This window comes from Schistocerca gregaria, chromosome 1 (genome assembly GCF_023897955.1).
Source record: "Schistocerca gregaria isolate iqSchGreg1 chromosome 1, iqSchGreg1.2, whole genome shotgun sequence".
Lineage (NCBI taxonomy): Eukaryota > Metazoa > Arthropoda > Insecta > Orthoptera > Acrididae > Schistocerca > Schistocerca gregaria.
In genome coordinates, this window is record NC_064920.1 from 409,260,266 (window position 1) to 409,276,660 (window position 16,395).

The window sequence follows — 16,395 nt, forward strand, 5'->3', positions numbered from 1 at the left end:
CTTCCTCCCGTCTTCCTCCCGTCTTCCTCCCGTCTTCCTCCCGTCTTCCTCCCGTCTTCCTCCCGTCTTCCTCCCGTCTTCCTCCCGTCTTCCTCCCGTCTTCCTCCCGTCTTCCTCCCGTCTTCCTCCCGTCTTCCTCCCGTCTTCCTCCCGTCTTCCTCCCGTCTTCCTCCCGTCTTCCTCCCGTCTTCCTCCCGTCTTCCTCCCGTCTTCCTCCCGTCTTCCTCCCGTCTTCCTCCCGTCTTCCTCCCGTCTTCCTCCCGTCTTCCTCCCGTCTTCCTCCCGTCTTCCTCCCGTCTTCCTCCCGTCTTCCTCCCGTCTTCCTCCCGTCTTCCTCCCGTCTTCCTCCCGTCTTCCTCCCGTCTTCCTCCCGTCTTCCTCCCGTCTTCCTCCCGTCTTCCTCCCGTCTTCCTCCCGTCTTCCTCCCGTCTTCCTCCCGTCTTCCTCCCGTCTTCCTCCCGTCTTCCTCCCGTCTTCCTCCCGTCTTCCTCCCGTCTTCCTCCCGTCTTCCTCCCGTCTTCCTCCCGTCTTCCTCCCGTCTTCCTCCCGTCTTCCTCCCGTCTTCCTCCCGTCTTCCTCCCGTCTTCCTCCCGTCTTCCTCCCGTCTTCCTCCCGTCTTCCTCCCGTCTTCCTCCCGTCTTCCTCCCGTCTTCCTCCCGTCTTCCTCCCGTCTTCCTCCCGTCTTCCTCCCGTCTTCCTCCCGTCTTCCTCCCGTCTTCCTCCCGTCTTCCTCCCGTCTTCCTCCCGTCTTCCTCCCGTCTTCCTCCCGTCTTCCTCCCGTCTTCCTCCCGTCTTCCTCCCGTCTTCCTCCCGTCTTCCTCCCGTCTTCCTCCCGTCTTCCTCCCGTCTTCCTCCCGTCTTCCTCCCGTCTTCCTCCCGTCTTCCTCCCGTCTTCCTCCCGTCTTCCTCCCGTCTTCCTCCCGTCTTCCTCCCGTCTTCCTCCCGTCTTCCTCCCGTCTTCCTCCCGTCTTCCTCCCGTCTTCCTCCCGTCTTCCTCCCGTCTTCCTCCCGTCTTCCTCCCGTCTTCCTCCCGTCTTCCTCCCGTCTTCCTCCCGTCTTCCTCCCGTCTTCCTCCCGTCTTCCTCCCGTCTTCCTCCCGTCTTCCTCCCGTCTTCCTCCCGTCTTCCTCCCGTCTTCCTCCCGTCTTCCTCCCGTCTTCCTCCCGTCTTCCTCCCGTCTTCCTCCCGTCTTCCTCCCGTCTTCCTCCCGTCTTCCTCCCGTCTTCCTCCCGTCTTCCTCCCGTCTTCCTCCCGTCTTCCTCCCGTCTTCCTCCCGTCTTCCTCCCGTCTTCCTCCCGTCTTCCTCCCGTCTTCCTCCCGTCTTCCTCCCGTCTTCCTCCCGTCTTCCTCCCGTCTTCCTCCCGTCTTCCTCCCGTCTTCCTCCCGTCTTCCTCCCGTCTTCCTCCCGTCTTCCTCCCGTCTTCCTCCCGTCTTCCTCCCGTCTTCCTCCCGTCTTCCTCCCGTCTTCCTCCCGTCTTCCTCCCGTCTTCCTCCCGTCTTCCTCCCGTCTTCCTCCCGTCTTCCTCCCGTCTTCCTCCCGTCTTCCTCCCCCCCGTCTTCCCCCCCCCCGTCTTCCCCCCCCCCGTCTTCCCCCCCCCCGTCTTCCCCCCCCCCCGTCTTCCCCCCCCCCGTCTTCCCCCCCCCCGTCTTTCTTCCCCCCCCCCGTCTTCCCCCCCCCCGTCTTCCCCCCCCCCGTCTTCCCCCCCCCCGTCTTCCCCCCCCCCCGTCTTCCCCCCCCCCGTCTTCCCCCCCCCCGTCTTCCCCCCCCCCGTCTTCCCCCCCCCCGTCTTCCCCCCCCCGTCTTCCCCCCCCCGTCTTCCCCCCTCTGTCTTCCCCCCCGTGACACAGCACTGTCTGCTTCAATAGGTCACCAGCACATCAGCACATTATATATCAATCTGATTCAGCCTACTGACAGTAAAGTGATCACACTTGTCATACCTGAGCTGTTGCCTCTCAACATTTGCCTAAGAGTGGTTGCTTTTATTCTGGAGCATTGGAACTCCTGCCAAAGCCCACCTTACCAGACAGCCCTATGTTATCGCTGGGTGGCACCCGTGGCGAGAACCCTAGATAAGAGTAGGTAGCATCAGAGCAGAGGTTTTGCATATGAAATGTATCAATTGAGTGTTCCCCTAAGGCCATCTCTTAAAGTGATGATGGATCATTGAATGCTGCTTCGTATGACTGTCTCCTTTCCTGGATACACCCTGGGAGGAGGACCAGGCTCGCCAGTTTCAGGTGAATCACTTTCCCCACTATCTGGTCTGTACTAGGACAGATGGGCATATGTTCACTGCAATATTATTTTTTGCAGAAAACATCAAAGAAAAGTTTGGCGAAGTGGAATCTGTCTGTAAGATGTGGTTGAGTTCCCTATTTGTCAAAACATCATCTGCCTCTGTCTGCAGCTCCTCCTGCTGGTCATCGCCTTGGCCACGCCCCGGTATCCATTACACCTCACTAGTCCTTGAAAATGATTCAGGGAGTCAATTCTCATAGGGACATCATCCTTCAAGCTAATGAGGAACTCCGGACCAATCTGGAAAGACAGGTTGCTCATTTAGTTCAGCGTGTGCCGAGGTGTCGAAGGACAGCCACACTGATACCATTGCGTTTATTATGGTGTTTGAGGGAGATTCTCTAACAGAGGAGGTTAAGGTTGTGTGTCTCTGGTGTGATGTGAAACCATACATCTTGCCATTCATGAGGTGCTTTCAGTGCATGTGTTTCGGGCACATTTTCCAGATATGTGGTGGCTGTGAAAACTGTCCCTGAGGAGAGCTTCCATGTTTCAGCAACCATGTGTGTAAATTGTCAAGACTGTAAGTCACTAAGCTCACCAGAATACCCAGCATATAAGAAAGAAAAGGAGATTGAAGAGTTTAAGTCTCTGGATCATTTCTTAGGCTTGCCAGAAATTTGACACTTAGCCATCGGCTGATGGCTTCTACTTTTGCCTCTGTTATGACCTTTCACCAGTCCTGTCCCCCTCTCCTCTCTGCCTCGCCTGTGGTTCTCATACCCTCCTATTTGAATGCTGCACCCTCCCCCCCCCCCCCCCCCCCCACCCAGCCGAAGAAGTGCTCTGCATCTTTGGTGTCTGCTGGTGATTGGGCTCCCTTCTGGGACCCTTACCCTGGTGTCACACAGTCTGCGTGCCCCAAGGTTGGCCGCTCTTTTTTCATTCCGGATCGTGCAGTGTCCTGCTCTTACTTTGTGATCTGCTTCCTCAACCTATGAATGAGAGGAAGAAGGAATGCAAGTCTCAGGACAATACCTCCCTCCTTCTATGTGGTGCCCTGGAGGTGCCATTTGCCCCTCACAACCCAAGCCTGACATCTTATTTATAGATGTCACCCTATTGTCATTCATGACGGACGGTGAGCTGGTGGTGTGATTGGCTTTAGCCTGTTTTCGTCTCATTTGCATACCCACTCCATGATAATGCAATGGAACTGTAATGGATATTACCGTCATCTCCCTGGGTTGCAATCCCTTATTGCCTTTTACTCAGCAGTTTGTGTTGTTCTCCAGGAATGCTCACTCACCAACCCTTTGTGCATTCCATGCTTTGTTGTAATTGAGTCAGTCTTTTGAGGGATTCTGATGGCATCTGCATGTTGGTCCATACAGATATTTTTAGTACATCAATCCCACTTCAAACTCCATTGGAAGCAGTTGTCCTTAAGGTCCACTTGGACTGTGCTGTCATGGTTTGCAATCTCCTTATACCTCCAGGCAGGCCACCTACACCTCCCGCCCTAACTGCCCTCTTTAAACAACTCCCTCCTCCCTTCTCCTCCTTGGAGACTTTAATTCCCATCTCTTTTTGGGGCAGTGCTTCAATATCTAGTTGGGGGCTCTTGATTGACAGATTTCTTGTGGACCACATACTGCGCCTTCTTAATGATGGTTCAACTCAGTGTAGTTCCACATACAGCAATTTTTCTTCTATTGATCTTTTGTTCTCTTTGCCGCCTCTTTCTTCAATAACTGGTGCTAGTGACCACGTCCTGCTGATTCCCTCATTTCCTTCCAGTCTCCTGCTGATCATGTTTATCTGCTGGGTTTTTTATTGCGCTGATTGGCCTCTATATACCTCCCAGGTCGTGTTTCAATCTTCTTTGTCAAGTTGTTGATGAAGTCATCTGTGATCTGACTGATAAGATGATCTGTGCTGTGTGTCAGTTCATTGGTGGCTTGGTAGAACATGGCCATTGCTACTGCTATCTGTGATCATCATTGCGACTTGCAACGTCTTAAGGGGCACCTGTCCTCTGCCGCTATCACTTTCAGCATCTTCATGTCAAAACCTGTTACTATTTCAAACAGAGCAAACGGTTGTTAGAAATGCTCTGTCTCCTCTTAAGTTCTTCTGTTCCTTCATTATGGGTGTGGGCTACACTCTGCATCTTCCACAGTTGTCAGTGGTGTTCTTCCATTCTATGGCTTGCTTTTCCAATGGGCCTTTGTATAGATCTATCAGTTTGCAGTGGCATCAGTGTCAGCATCCTGTCCAGCTAGCTGCCTCCTCTGGAAACAGCTGGCTGAAGCTTCCCATTTACATTTTACTCCTTTTGTCAGGTGGAATCTGGCAGTGAATCTTTTACTGAATGGGAGCTTCTTCTGGCCCTCTCTTCTCCCCACAAATCAGCTCCTTTTCCTGATTCCATCCATAGACAGTTGCTTCAACACCTCAATCCTCGACAGTGCCAATATCTCCTCCAGGTTTTTTACAGTATTTGGCTCAAAGGCATTTTCCCATCTCAATGGAGAGGCAGTATTGTGGTTCTTGTCCTTACGCACACCAAGGATCTGTCATCCTTCTATAGTTACTGGTCCATCAGCCTGACCAGTGGACACCTACAAGTTAGTGGAATATATGGTGGCTCGTCAGCTCAATTGGGTTCTTGAATCTCGGGAACTTTTATCCACTCACCAGAGTGGGTTTCATGAGAGACTCTCAGAAACATCGTCTGCTTCAATTGAAAACTGCAGTTCGGCAGTCCTTTTGTCGCCGCCACCATCTTGTCACAATTTTCTTTGAGTTTTGTAAGGTGTAACACAGCTTGGCACCATCAAGTCCTCGTTAAACTTCATGAATGGGGTCTTCATGGTGGCCCCTCTTTATTTTTATTCACTATTGAAGAGTCCGATATGACACTGTTCTGAGCTCTCTGTGGACCGAGGCGAATGTTGTTCCACAGGGCTCCGTTCTTAGTGCCCTACTTTTCTGATTGTTATTAATAGTCTTGGGCCTCTGCCAGGCCATTGGTCACCCCTGCTCTATGTTTGGATGATTTCTGTATTTTGCCTACCTCCCATTTGGTGGCCTCTGCAGAACGATGGCTCAGGAGTGACATCCAGTGAGATTCACGTGGAAACTCTCACATGGTTTTCAGTTCTGCGATTCTGCCGCCATACTACCATCAACCCTGATTAGGAGCTGTACCTAGATGCCCAAAACGTGTCCTTGGTCTGTCAGTTCCATTTTTTGGGTCTTCTCTTTAACAAACCTAGTTGGTTGATCCAAATCCATTATCAGGTTAGCTGTTTTTTTGTCCACATCTCGTGGAGTGTGGATAATTTGACCATTCTCCACCATTACCAAGCATTAGTTCTGTCCTGCCTGGACTTTGTTTGTAGAGTTCATAGATCAGATGCCCTTCCATGCTGCTTCTCTTGGATCTGATTCATTATCCTGATATCTGGTCAGTCACCAGTGACTTTCGCACTAGCCCTGTTGGTAGCCTTCTGGTTTGATTTTGTTATGCAATCTCCTTGTTTCCCCCCCGCGCGTCCCTTTCTCATTAACAAACTTCGCAACATGAATGGGACTCCGGCCATGTGGCGTTCTTCCCTCTGCCTCTCCCAGTGAGAATCTACCATACTCTGCTGTCTACATATTGGCCATACTAGATTGATCTATGGGTTTTTACTCAGTAGTGACCCCCCACCCCTTTTTAGTTGCGGGAATCCATTCACGATGATAAATATTTTGCTATACCGCCTCTTCCTTTCGACCCTTCGCACTAAATGTGCCCTCCAAAATTCCTTGTCTCATGTATTAGCAGACAACTGTTGCACGGTTTCGTCTGTCCTCAGTTTCCTTCATGAAAATTGTTTGTCCTCTCGAATATAAACTCTTGAATTTTACTCTGGAATTTGAGTCCCTTAGATAGTGGGGCATTGGTTGTGAGGACCTCGACCTTGCATCCACACCAGACAAGTTCTCCTTGTGTTTTCCCTACAGGTTGTCTGATATTTTGTACTGTTCTGTTTCCCCTTTTCTTGTCTTCTTCCCCTGGCGTTCTCCCTCTTGTATAGTGAAAAATGGTATAGTGCAGGTGCCACATCGCACGTCGTGTTTCTGGGGCACCCCTGTTCTCCCCATTTCCACCCACCCATGCACTTCCCTCCTGTTCTTTCCTTTTCCTTTTGCACTGATCTGTTTTCCTTTTGTTTGTATGTTGTCCCTTCCCCTTGACTGGACTGTGCTGTTCATGCTGTGTGTCGTTCCTCCCTAGATTTCTGCCATCATAGATCATGGGACCAATGGCCTCATTGCTTGATCTCCCCCCCCCCCCCCCAATCAACCCCTCTACCACTGCTTGCCTAGGACTTTCAGTACTCCATCAAATTCTTCTTGCAGTATTGTATCTCCCATCTTGTGTTCATCTACACCCTCTACCATTTCTTCAGTATTGCTTTCAAGTACATCTCCCTTCTATAGACCCTCTATATCCCTTCCATCTTTCAGCTTTTCCTTCTTTGTTTAGGACTGGTTTTCCACGAGAACTATTGACATTCTTTCTCCAAAGGCCTCTTTAATTTTCCTGTAGGCAGTATCTTATCTTCCGTGTAGTGATGTATGCTTCTAAATCCTTAAATTTGCCGTCTGCCCATTTCGGCTTAGCACTTTTCCACTCATTTTTTGATGTTTGTATTCCCTTTCACCTATCTCTCACACTGCATTTTTAAATATTCTCCTTTCATCAGTTAAATTCAGTATCTCCTATGTTATCCAAGAATTTCTACTAGGCCTTGTCTTTTTACCTGTTTCTCAATTGCCATCAGTACTTCAGCCCTTAAAGCTACCCATTTGTCTTCTACTGTGTTCCTTTCCTCTATTCTCGCCACTTACATGGATTTTTGTTTAACAACAGATAACAGGTAGTCCGATCAACTATACGTGCCCTCAGGTGCACGCAGTGTTAGCTGATTAGCCTGCTAGACAAGGTGCAGGAGGGCCATTATGGGTAGAATGTCGTGCACACTGAGTTAGCTCTGTAGTGTTTCTCACACAATGTTACAGAAACTATTCATAAAAAAGTTATTTGTATATTACATATAGCTTCATCTGTGAGCTACGCGGTGAAGAGCCCATCATCTACCTATGGTTATACTCATTGTGATACTGACATTTAAGTAAGACGCTATGTGGAATTCAAAAAAGATCGCAGTGTAAAATATGGTTACTATGATTTTGCATTTGGTGCATATTCCACCATATGTTGCTGCAAATGAAATTTACCTGATATTTGATTTGTCTTTAGTGTTAGGAGGTGGTCTCCATCTGTCTCCAGTCTTGGGAAATCCGAATTTGTGCACCATGTTTACTTCCAACAATACCTGTACCTACACAGAGGTTTTCTGTAAGGTATTGATCTCTCTGGCTGCCTATTACATGTTTAATAAGACACTTGTTTCAAGATTCTGTCACAATAGCAAAGGTGAGTTTCGGGAAAAAAAGTAAACCTTTGGACAAGAAAGCTACTTCTTCAAAGAATAAATGGCTAATAATACAGATAGAAACAAATCGTCAATTCTGTTGCAATTTCAGGGAAATCCTGTAACCCAGTGTATCTTTAATAATGAGCAGCTGGGATTGAAATGAGCCAAAGAATTGTATTTTTGCACTTCTGTTATCTTTGATATATGAAAATATACAGCAAACAGTGTACCATCTTTCCTTTTCTATGCTTGTACAGTGAGGGAGTGAATCTCATTGCTAAAGATAACTTAATTTATCAGTAGCATTTTTTGACATAGTTTGCAAGGCTCTGCACATCATCAATGTGTTCATAACTTTAGAGTGATGAGTTTTATTGGGTCAGTTCTACTCTGCAGCAAGAATGCAGCATTGTGCTATTTAAAATAATAAATTTTGTGCCTGTGTATTTGTGGATAACAAGATTACAAAAACATGATAGTTGTTACTTTATAGATCACTTAAGACTACATATTAAGATTAAAATAGATTACAAATCTATGTAATCTGTCTTTAACGCATCAAAAGATAAGGTGAAGAACACCACTTCACTCAAAATGATGGGAACAAAAAGATGCACAATATTTGCTGTGAACTATTTTCATATTTCTCAGATAAAGAACATTGAGAAAATCCTTTTGCATTTCTGTATCAGTCATTCGCTAATAAAAATGCTATCAGTTATGGGATTACTTCAAAATTGCAGCACAGTTGGTGAGTTATTTTTGTTTGATTTGTTACCTTTTATCTTTTGAAGAAGCATCATCAGTTATGAGTAACAGCTATGTTTCTCTTGGTAGCTTTAATTTTGCTTCTTTCACCAAAACAAAGTATAATTTGGACAAACTCACCTTGCGATAGGTATTGTGATGTAATTCAGAAAGAGTGACATATTAACCAAGCAACTCGCAACCAGAGAGGTCAATAGCTTGTGGAAAACCTCATTGTTATGGTTTGCAGTAACATAAGAGAAGAAATTTCCTGTTTATTTTCATACTAGCAAATTCTTTTCAATATATGTTGAATCTTAAAAAAATTAGTGCTGGATTGAAAAATAAAATAAAAACCATAACTTCTGCTATATCACTCTATATAAGAAAGCTCTGTATGTTAACTTTGCAGCCAAATACTCTCCTCTTTGCATCCTACAATTTGCCAAAATCTCGTTTCTATATCTCAAACAGGTTACTAGATACAAGATATGTTACGAATATTTCATGCTCGTGAGTGGTTCGAAGTTAATGTACTACATAAATTCCATTTTCTTGAGATTGGAGGTAGACAGAAACCTTCTGCCATGTCTACAGGAAAATTCAATATCTTAGCTGAATTTTATTCGCAGCAACATATGGTGTAATATGTACCAAACGCAAAATCATAGTGACCCCTATTTTTCATTGCAAACTTTCCAAATACCCTGCAGAGTCATTCCTAAATTTGAATATCACTTTAAGTATGACCATTATCAAAATTTTGGGCACTTAACCATGAAGCTAACATACAAAGCTATGACCAAAGTGAAAATTAATTCTTTTTACTGATTAGTTTCAATCAAATTATTTGAGAAAGATTGCAGGGCATGTGCTTTGATTCTGTCAGCACAGCCCATTGCCAACTAATACACAGAAACCGGGCAAAGAATGCTGCGTTCATTCTGGCTAGCTGGCAGCTGTAGGGCTACGCCAGTCAACGCCACCATCTGGCTGCCATGTGCTGCCTCATTAGGTAACAAGGGGATATTTTCTGCACTGGATGAAGCCACATCCCACTGCTCCCCCTCGCCTGCTCAGGTAGCCCACTTTCTTTGTGCTCGCACCTTACTGAGATGCACAACAAACTGCAGTAGCAGTTAAAAGAGGCATTGTGCACCATAAAGCAAATTACTATTGTAATTTTTAAGGAGCCTTATCTATGAAGAGTTGAACATATTACTTCCTCCCACAAACATCTCACAGAATGACCACATTGAGAAAAGTAGAGAAATTAGCACTAATACGTAGGCTTACTGAGAATCACTCTTCCCATGCATCATTCACGAGTGGAACAGGGAAGACGGCATCAATTAGTGGTGCGAGAAGTACCCTCAACCATCCTTCTAGGTGGCTTGTGGAGTATGATGTAGATGTAGACAGCATGAAACAGGCAGCACTCGAGATGTGGACAATTCACGCAATGTGTAAAATGCATGTTTAACCATCAGCTGCTTTTATTTTAAACTCAAATATCAGTCATTTGTCTTCTACCATCTTTACAAATAAGGGTTAAAATGGTTGAAGCCACCATATTACATTTGTCATTACTTAAAGTGTAGAACATGTCATGAATATCAATAGGACACAGGACATTCAGAGGAAAACATCCTCATACTAAATGTAGAGAGAGATGAGAACTGTAAACATTACATTGTAACCCATAAAATCTAGGATAGAATGTAACAATATTATGAAAAGGAAAGTTGCTTTTCGCCATATAACAGAAATGCTAAGTCGCAGATAGGCACAATAAGAGACTCACAAATAAAGCTTTCGGCCAATAAGACCTTACACACACACACGTGACTGCAGTCTCAGGCAACTGTAACCACACTGCAAGCAGCAGCACAATGCATGATGGGAGTGGCGACTAGGTGGGGGTAAGGAGGTGGCTCGAGTGGGGTGGGGGAGGGATAGTAGGGTAGGGGTGGTGGACAGTTAAGTGAGGCAGGGTAGACATTGGGTCGGGGGGGGGGGGGGGGTTAGTGGAAAAGGAGAGAAGTAAAAAGACTGGGTGTGAAGGTGGAATGAGGACTATGTAGTGCTGGAATGGGAGCAGGGAAAGGGCTGGATGGGTGAGGACAATGACTAAAGAAGATTGTAGCCAGGAGGGTCACAGGAATGTAGTATGTATTGCAGAGAAAGTTCCCATCTGTGAAATTCAGAAACTGGTGTTGGTGGGAAGGTTCTGTATGCCACAGGCTGTGAAGCAGTCATTGAAATAAAGGATGTCATGTTTGGCAGTGTACTCAGCAGCAGTTTGGTCCACTTGTTTCTTCGCCACAGTTTGACGGCAGCTCAGCTATTCATGTCGAATGCCTGTACCTCGGTTATAGGCACCTGCATGGCACCGTACTCTGCCAAACTATTCATGAGCCATATAGAGGAAACCTCCATAAACACCCAGAATCCTAAACCCCTGACCCGGTTCAGATTTGTTGACGACATCTTTGCAATCAGATAGAGGCCGAGGACACCCTATCCATGTTCCTCCAGAACCTCAACCACTTCTCCCCAGTTTGCTTCACCTGGTCCTGCTCAGCCCAACAAGCTACCTTCCTAGGTGTTGACCTCAACCTCAAAGATGGCTATATCAGTTCCTCCCTCCACATCAAACCTACTAACCCTCAGCAATACTTCCACTTAGACAGCTGCCACCACATTCCATATTAAGAAGTTCCTTCCATACAGCCTAGCCACCTGTGGTCGTTGCCTCTGCAGTGATGAACAGTTCCTCTTGAAATAAACTGGGGATCTCAGTTGAAGCCTTCACAGACTGTAATTATCTGTGGTTCAGCATATCTGCTATATGGTGTGCAGCAACTTTGTTACATTGTACAGTGTAATACTTCGTCCTAATCTTCTCTTCAGTACTGCGCTGTGTACATTTAATATTAGTGTGTTTGCCTCTGAAAGTCCTGTATCGCATATTGATATTCATGACATGCACTATACAGGGTGTACAGAAAGTCCGGGAAGACTTTAAATTACTTACTGCACAAGAACCAAACATTTTATAAATATCATACATATGTCATTTTGAAGAGAAACCCAGGAAGTTCTTTTCATTTGTACCGCCACAGTGTAGTTTGATAATTTGCCGATAGTCAGCTCTAGTCTCAAACATGGCGAGTTCACGTGCAGAGTGAGCTTTCTCTGTGTTGGAGTTCGACAAAAACAAGTGTGCTAAAGCTGTTCAACAGATGTTTAGAACCAAGTATGGTAAGAAGCCACCAACAAGGAAGGCCATTTACCACTGGCACAGCAAATTCCTCAAAAGTAAATGTTTTTTGTGCCTTGTCACGTCGAAAACTGTACGGGCCATTTTTCTTCACCAAGAGCACTGTCACTGAACATTCCTACTTGGACATGTTGCAGCAATGGCTGATGCCTCAAATGCAGTCACTCTCCATTCATCTTTAAGTAGGAAGAGGCTCCACCCCATTTTCATCATGAAGTTCATGGGTACCTGAACACGGAGCTGCCGCATCAATGGATCGGCTGTGCTACAGAAGGGGACAGCTGTTTCATGAAATGGTCTGCCCGATCACCAGATTTCACCCTGTGTGACTCTTTTCTGTGGGGATACATTAAAGATCTGGTTTATGTACTGCCTGTACCATGTGATGTAGCAGAGCACTGAGAGAGAATACGGGAAGCAACTGCCACAGTCGATGATGCCGTGCCGGGACGGGTATGGCAAGAATTCAATTATCGTATTGATTTCTGCTGGGTCACTCATAGTTTGCATATTGAATTTTCATAAAAAATGCAATGTGTGCGACATCTGTACATTATTTAAGTAATGACAGATGTAATGTTGTGGCTTAAACCGTTTTAAGTCTTACTTGTGAAGATGGTCCAAGACTGAAACCAGTTGATACTTGAGTTTAAAATAAAAGCAGCTGATGGCCAAGAATGCATTTTATACATTACTTGAGGCTGCTGATAGCTTCCAAAAATGTTTAATGCATATAGTTTTGCAATTGTAGAGGGTGTCAGTGTAACTGTGAATATCACACCTACTTTAATAGATACTGGCCTTCAAATTTGACTGCCTCACTACCAGAAGAAGAAATTAAAATTATGTGACAAGAAATAAAAGTTGCTCAGTGTTTGTTGTGGGTGAAAGATTTACTTAAAGAAAAACAAATGATAGAGCCAACAGGAAGGCAAGAAACAGATGGGAGAGCAGATATGGCTCTTGCCAGTGTCAGAGCAAAACACAGTGCAAATAGACAGAAGTATCTTCTAAAGTCAATGTTTTATGCTCTACTACCTGGCCTCCAATCACAGAATGTAGTCAGTGAATGTAGTCACATCAAGAAAATAATAAAGCCAAAAGGATATTGATTTAACACTGTCATTTTCCACTCATAAAAAAGTCTGTTTTTCCCCAACAGTCCATTTAAGTAAACAGTACTCTTATAACTCGACACATCAGATTCAGATAAAACCACAAGCTTCTGGTTGTGGAGGTTACCACTGAAAGCTGGAGATTATATTCCAATCCTGAGCTATTTCTTCAGATAACTTCTTTCCTTCAACTATCTAAATGTTCACACGTCCATCCATAATATACTCAGTAACACCGCATTCTTTTAATTGTGATAAGTGTTCACAGTATGTATCCATTACTGCTCAATATAGTAGTTCTCGCTAGATTACATCCACCACAAATCAGTGACCTCAAACAATACGTATTAAAAATACTGAAGAAATGTCAGTTCCCTTTGTTCTATAATACTGCCATATGAAACTGCAGTGGCTTCTGTCCTTTTTTATTGATCAGTTTTTCATCTGACAGGCATAAAAAATGTGTTTACATGCTGTTTTCTCTGTGGGTCAGGGCATACCATTTGACAGCTCCATGGGTTCATTAATGGAGTTCCCCATGCTGGGCCAAGTAACATAACAAGCCCAAGATCCTTGTTACTGCCACTCAAACTCAGTCACATCATGTATGACATGTTTACGTGGTTAATTTATTTTTCAGACAAATAATTTGAAAATCCTCAACAGCTATGTTTATCGGATAATCACACCTTGTGTTAGGTGCAAATAACGCGAAATACTTGTGGAATGCCACAACTTTACTCATCAGAAACTGCAACTGAAATTTCGATGATCAGTAGTTTGTATTTCTTCTTAATTTCATGCAAGTCAGTGACACTTAGAGACAGCTTACAGCTAAGCAATCTGTCCATCTGGAGAAGACAGGTGGTGGTGTCTCTGTAGGCTAACGAGTCACTCAGCGAGTGCAGCTTGTGCCACAATACACACCAGTGAACCAATACGGTCGGGTGGTGAGGGATGTGTGCTTGTGCCCCCCCCCCCCCCCTCTCTCTCTCTCTCTCTCTCTCTCTCTCTCTCTCTCTCTCTCTCTCTCTCTCTCTCTCTCTCTCTCTCTCTCTCTCTCTCTCTCTAATTGTGCAGGACTATCTGCTGCACAATGAATGTTAAGTATGAATTTTTAAAAAAATGACCAATTGTGCAACATATTGAATATTAAGTCTAGTGTACATTAAAGCCAGTGAAAGATAACATGATGGAATAAGCATCAATGAAGAATTGGTTAGTGTTCACTTTTGATTGATTTTTACCTGTTAAACAAGAATTTATATTGGAGGGGAAGCGAAAATGAAAAAAGTGACTCAAAATATGAGTGCCTCTGAATGTTGAATTTTGTTGTTTGGACCTAAATCATCATCTTGTGGCTTACAATGCAAGTCATTGTCGTGCAGATCAGTGACACACAAATGGGACTATTGTATATGGTGAGCATGTGTTTTGTGAATCTTCTCATTGTTTTCTGGAGTTCTGATTCCAAAACAAACTAGTATAGGAATCATAAAAACTTTCTCAGATCAGTCCATTGCTCACAAAATACATCTAAATAGTAAAGTAGGACATAAACGAGGGCCTGTACAAATAGCTGGCTGTAAAAGCAAATTTTTGTAGTGTTTACAAAAAATGTTAAAGTGAAAAGCACACAGACTTCTCCTGCCAGTCTATCGAAAGGTTAATGACTAACAGAATGTGGGTGACCGCCTATGAATGTGAGCTATATGTGAAGAAATATTGTTAATCCTTAGCTCATCTCATTTACATCCAAGAGAACACCTTCTTTGCTAGTGTTCAGATCTCTTTGCTGTAGTGGAAAGCAGTGTTAATACAAATTGTTACAGTTCCTAGTGCCTTCCTTAATTTGCATAATCTTGCATCTAGGTCTGTCCCATAAGCCCACCCAGCACATGCCATTCTCGTGGACATAATCTTACCCCATCAGAAGCCAGGACACGTGTGAAAAGTCATCGTATACTAGTTCTGCTGTAAATTATGCACAGTGTTTAATGTGACATATGTATCAGTAAGCTCACCAGTCAAGTGAATGGCCATTGCACAGACTGACACAATAGCAAAGCTTGCTGTGTAATTTTTTACTGAAGGAAACACAAAGAAATGGTTTGTCGTGCAGAATTTGAAACCATATTTAATGGTTGTCATAATTATATCATTACACTAAATATTTTTTAGATTCTACCTTGTGCAATAAACAATTTCTTTGGTTTTCTGCACTCAAATATGTTTTGGTGCAGTTTTACAATTTTCAGTGGATTTCTCTTTTACTTGACAGCACAATGATAAATCACCAAAACCTGGGTGGGTGTAGAAAGAACAGGAAATTGTTTTGCTCAAGGTGGCCCCACCAAAACATTTATTGTTAAAGAAAACTCAAATGTGGTGAATTTAATCTAAAAAAACCTAAACATGAATTTAACTCTTTCTGAAAGATCTGTGTTATAGTACCATTTTTTGTTGGTCTTCTCACTCATTTGATGTGGCTCTGCTATGGATTCTTTCCTTGTGCCAACCTTTTTGTCACAGAATAGCAGTTACACCTTATGTCCTCAATAATTTGTCATGTGTATTATAGTCGGATTAAGAGCCAAAATGGGCATTCTACATAGACTTTGTCCTGAACTCTACATAATTGCTAAGTTTTATCTGTTTCCTCAAATATTTCATCTGATAAAATGTCCCGTGTAGTGCTTTACAATAATTTTCGTTTTGTGATTAGCTATGTACAATGTTTTGAGTGTAATTTTCTGCATTCAGAAGTAACCTGTAATGTTCGCAGTTTAAATAGACTAATTCTTAAAATACGTTAGACTTGAATATGTAAATGCCAATGAGGACAAACAGCATAAGCTCTTCCTTTGTTGCAGGGCTCAACTCGAGCTTTCCCTCCCCACCATCCACTAATTCCTGTGGATTACCAGTTGACAGGACAACCAGTGTTGATTGGAGGTACCATGGGGACCTGCAGTTATGTTTTAACTGGAACTGAACAGGGTATGCGAGAAACCTTTGGCTCAACCTGCCATGGTGCCGTAAGTATTGAAGCTATTTACTCGTGAAGATTAAGTCTTAATATTAACCTGACAAATTTCATTATTATTTGAAGAGTTTCACAGCTTATACGAGTTGAGACTGATTGTGAAGACATCAAAGTTTGGGAAGCTAGTAAAAAGTCGTTCACATTTTATTTGTATGTACCCATTGCCAATTGGAGAAGCTTCTGTATAAGTACTGGTGGTAGGTCACCAACTCTCATGCATATGCAGCAAAAGAGAAAAAATGAGTCAAATATTTCCAGGCTTCAAATAAGGAAATTTGTATATTGACATAAAAGTATCGCTTGTACATAGTGGGGCAAATAAATGGCCCAGAGAACAGTTCCAGGGTACAAAGAAACACAGCAGAGGAAAGGACATACTAGTCTCAGGAAACAAGGACTCGAGACAACATACAGCACTTCTTATAAAATAAAACAGTAAACCAGTGAAAAACAGCTTTAAATACACAT

At 44.1% G+C, this 16,395-nt stretch overlaps 1 protein-coding gene across 1 annotated transcript in view; it reads left to right on the forward strand.

Annotated features, from left to right (window-relative positions):
• LOC126349666 (RNA-splicing ligase RtcB homolog) overlaps nucleotides 1–16,395 on the forward strand; it is a 59,773-nt gene that overhangs the window by 39,692 nt on the left and 3,686 nt on the right. Inside the window, exon 8 of the mRNA XM_050002449.1 lies at nucleotides 15,755–15,919. Coding sequence (XP_049858406.1) covers nucleotides 15,755–15,919 — 165 coding nt within the window. The remainder of the gene's footprint in view (nucleotides 1–15,754; nucleotides 15,920–16,395) is intronic.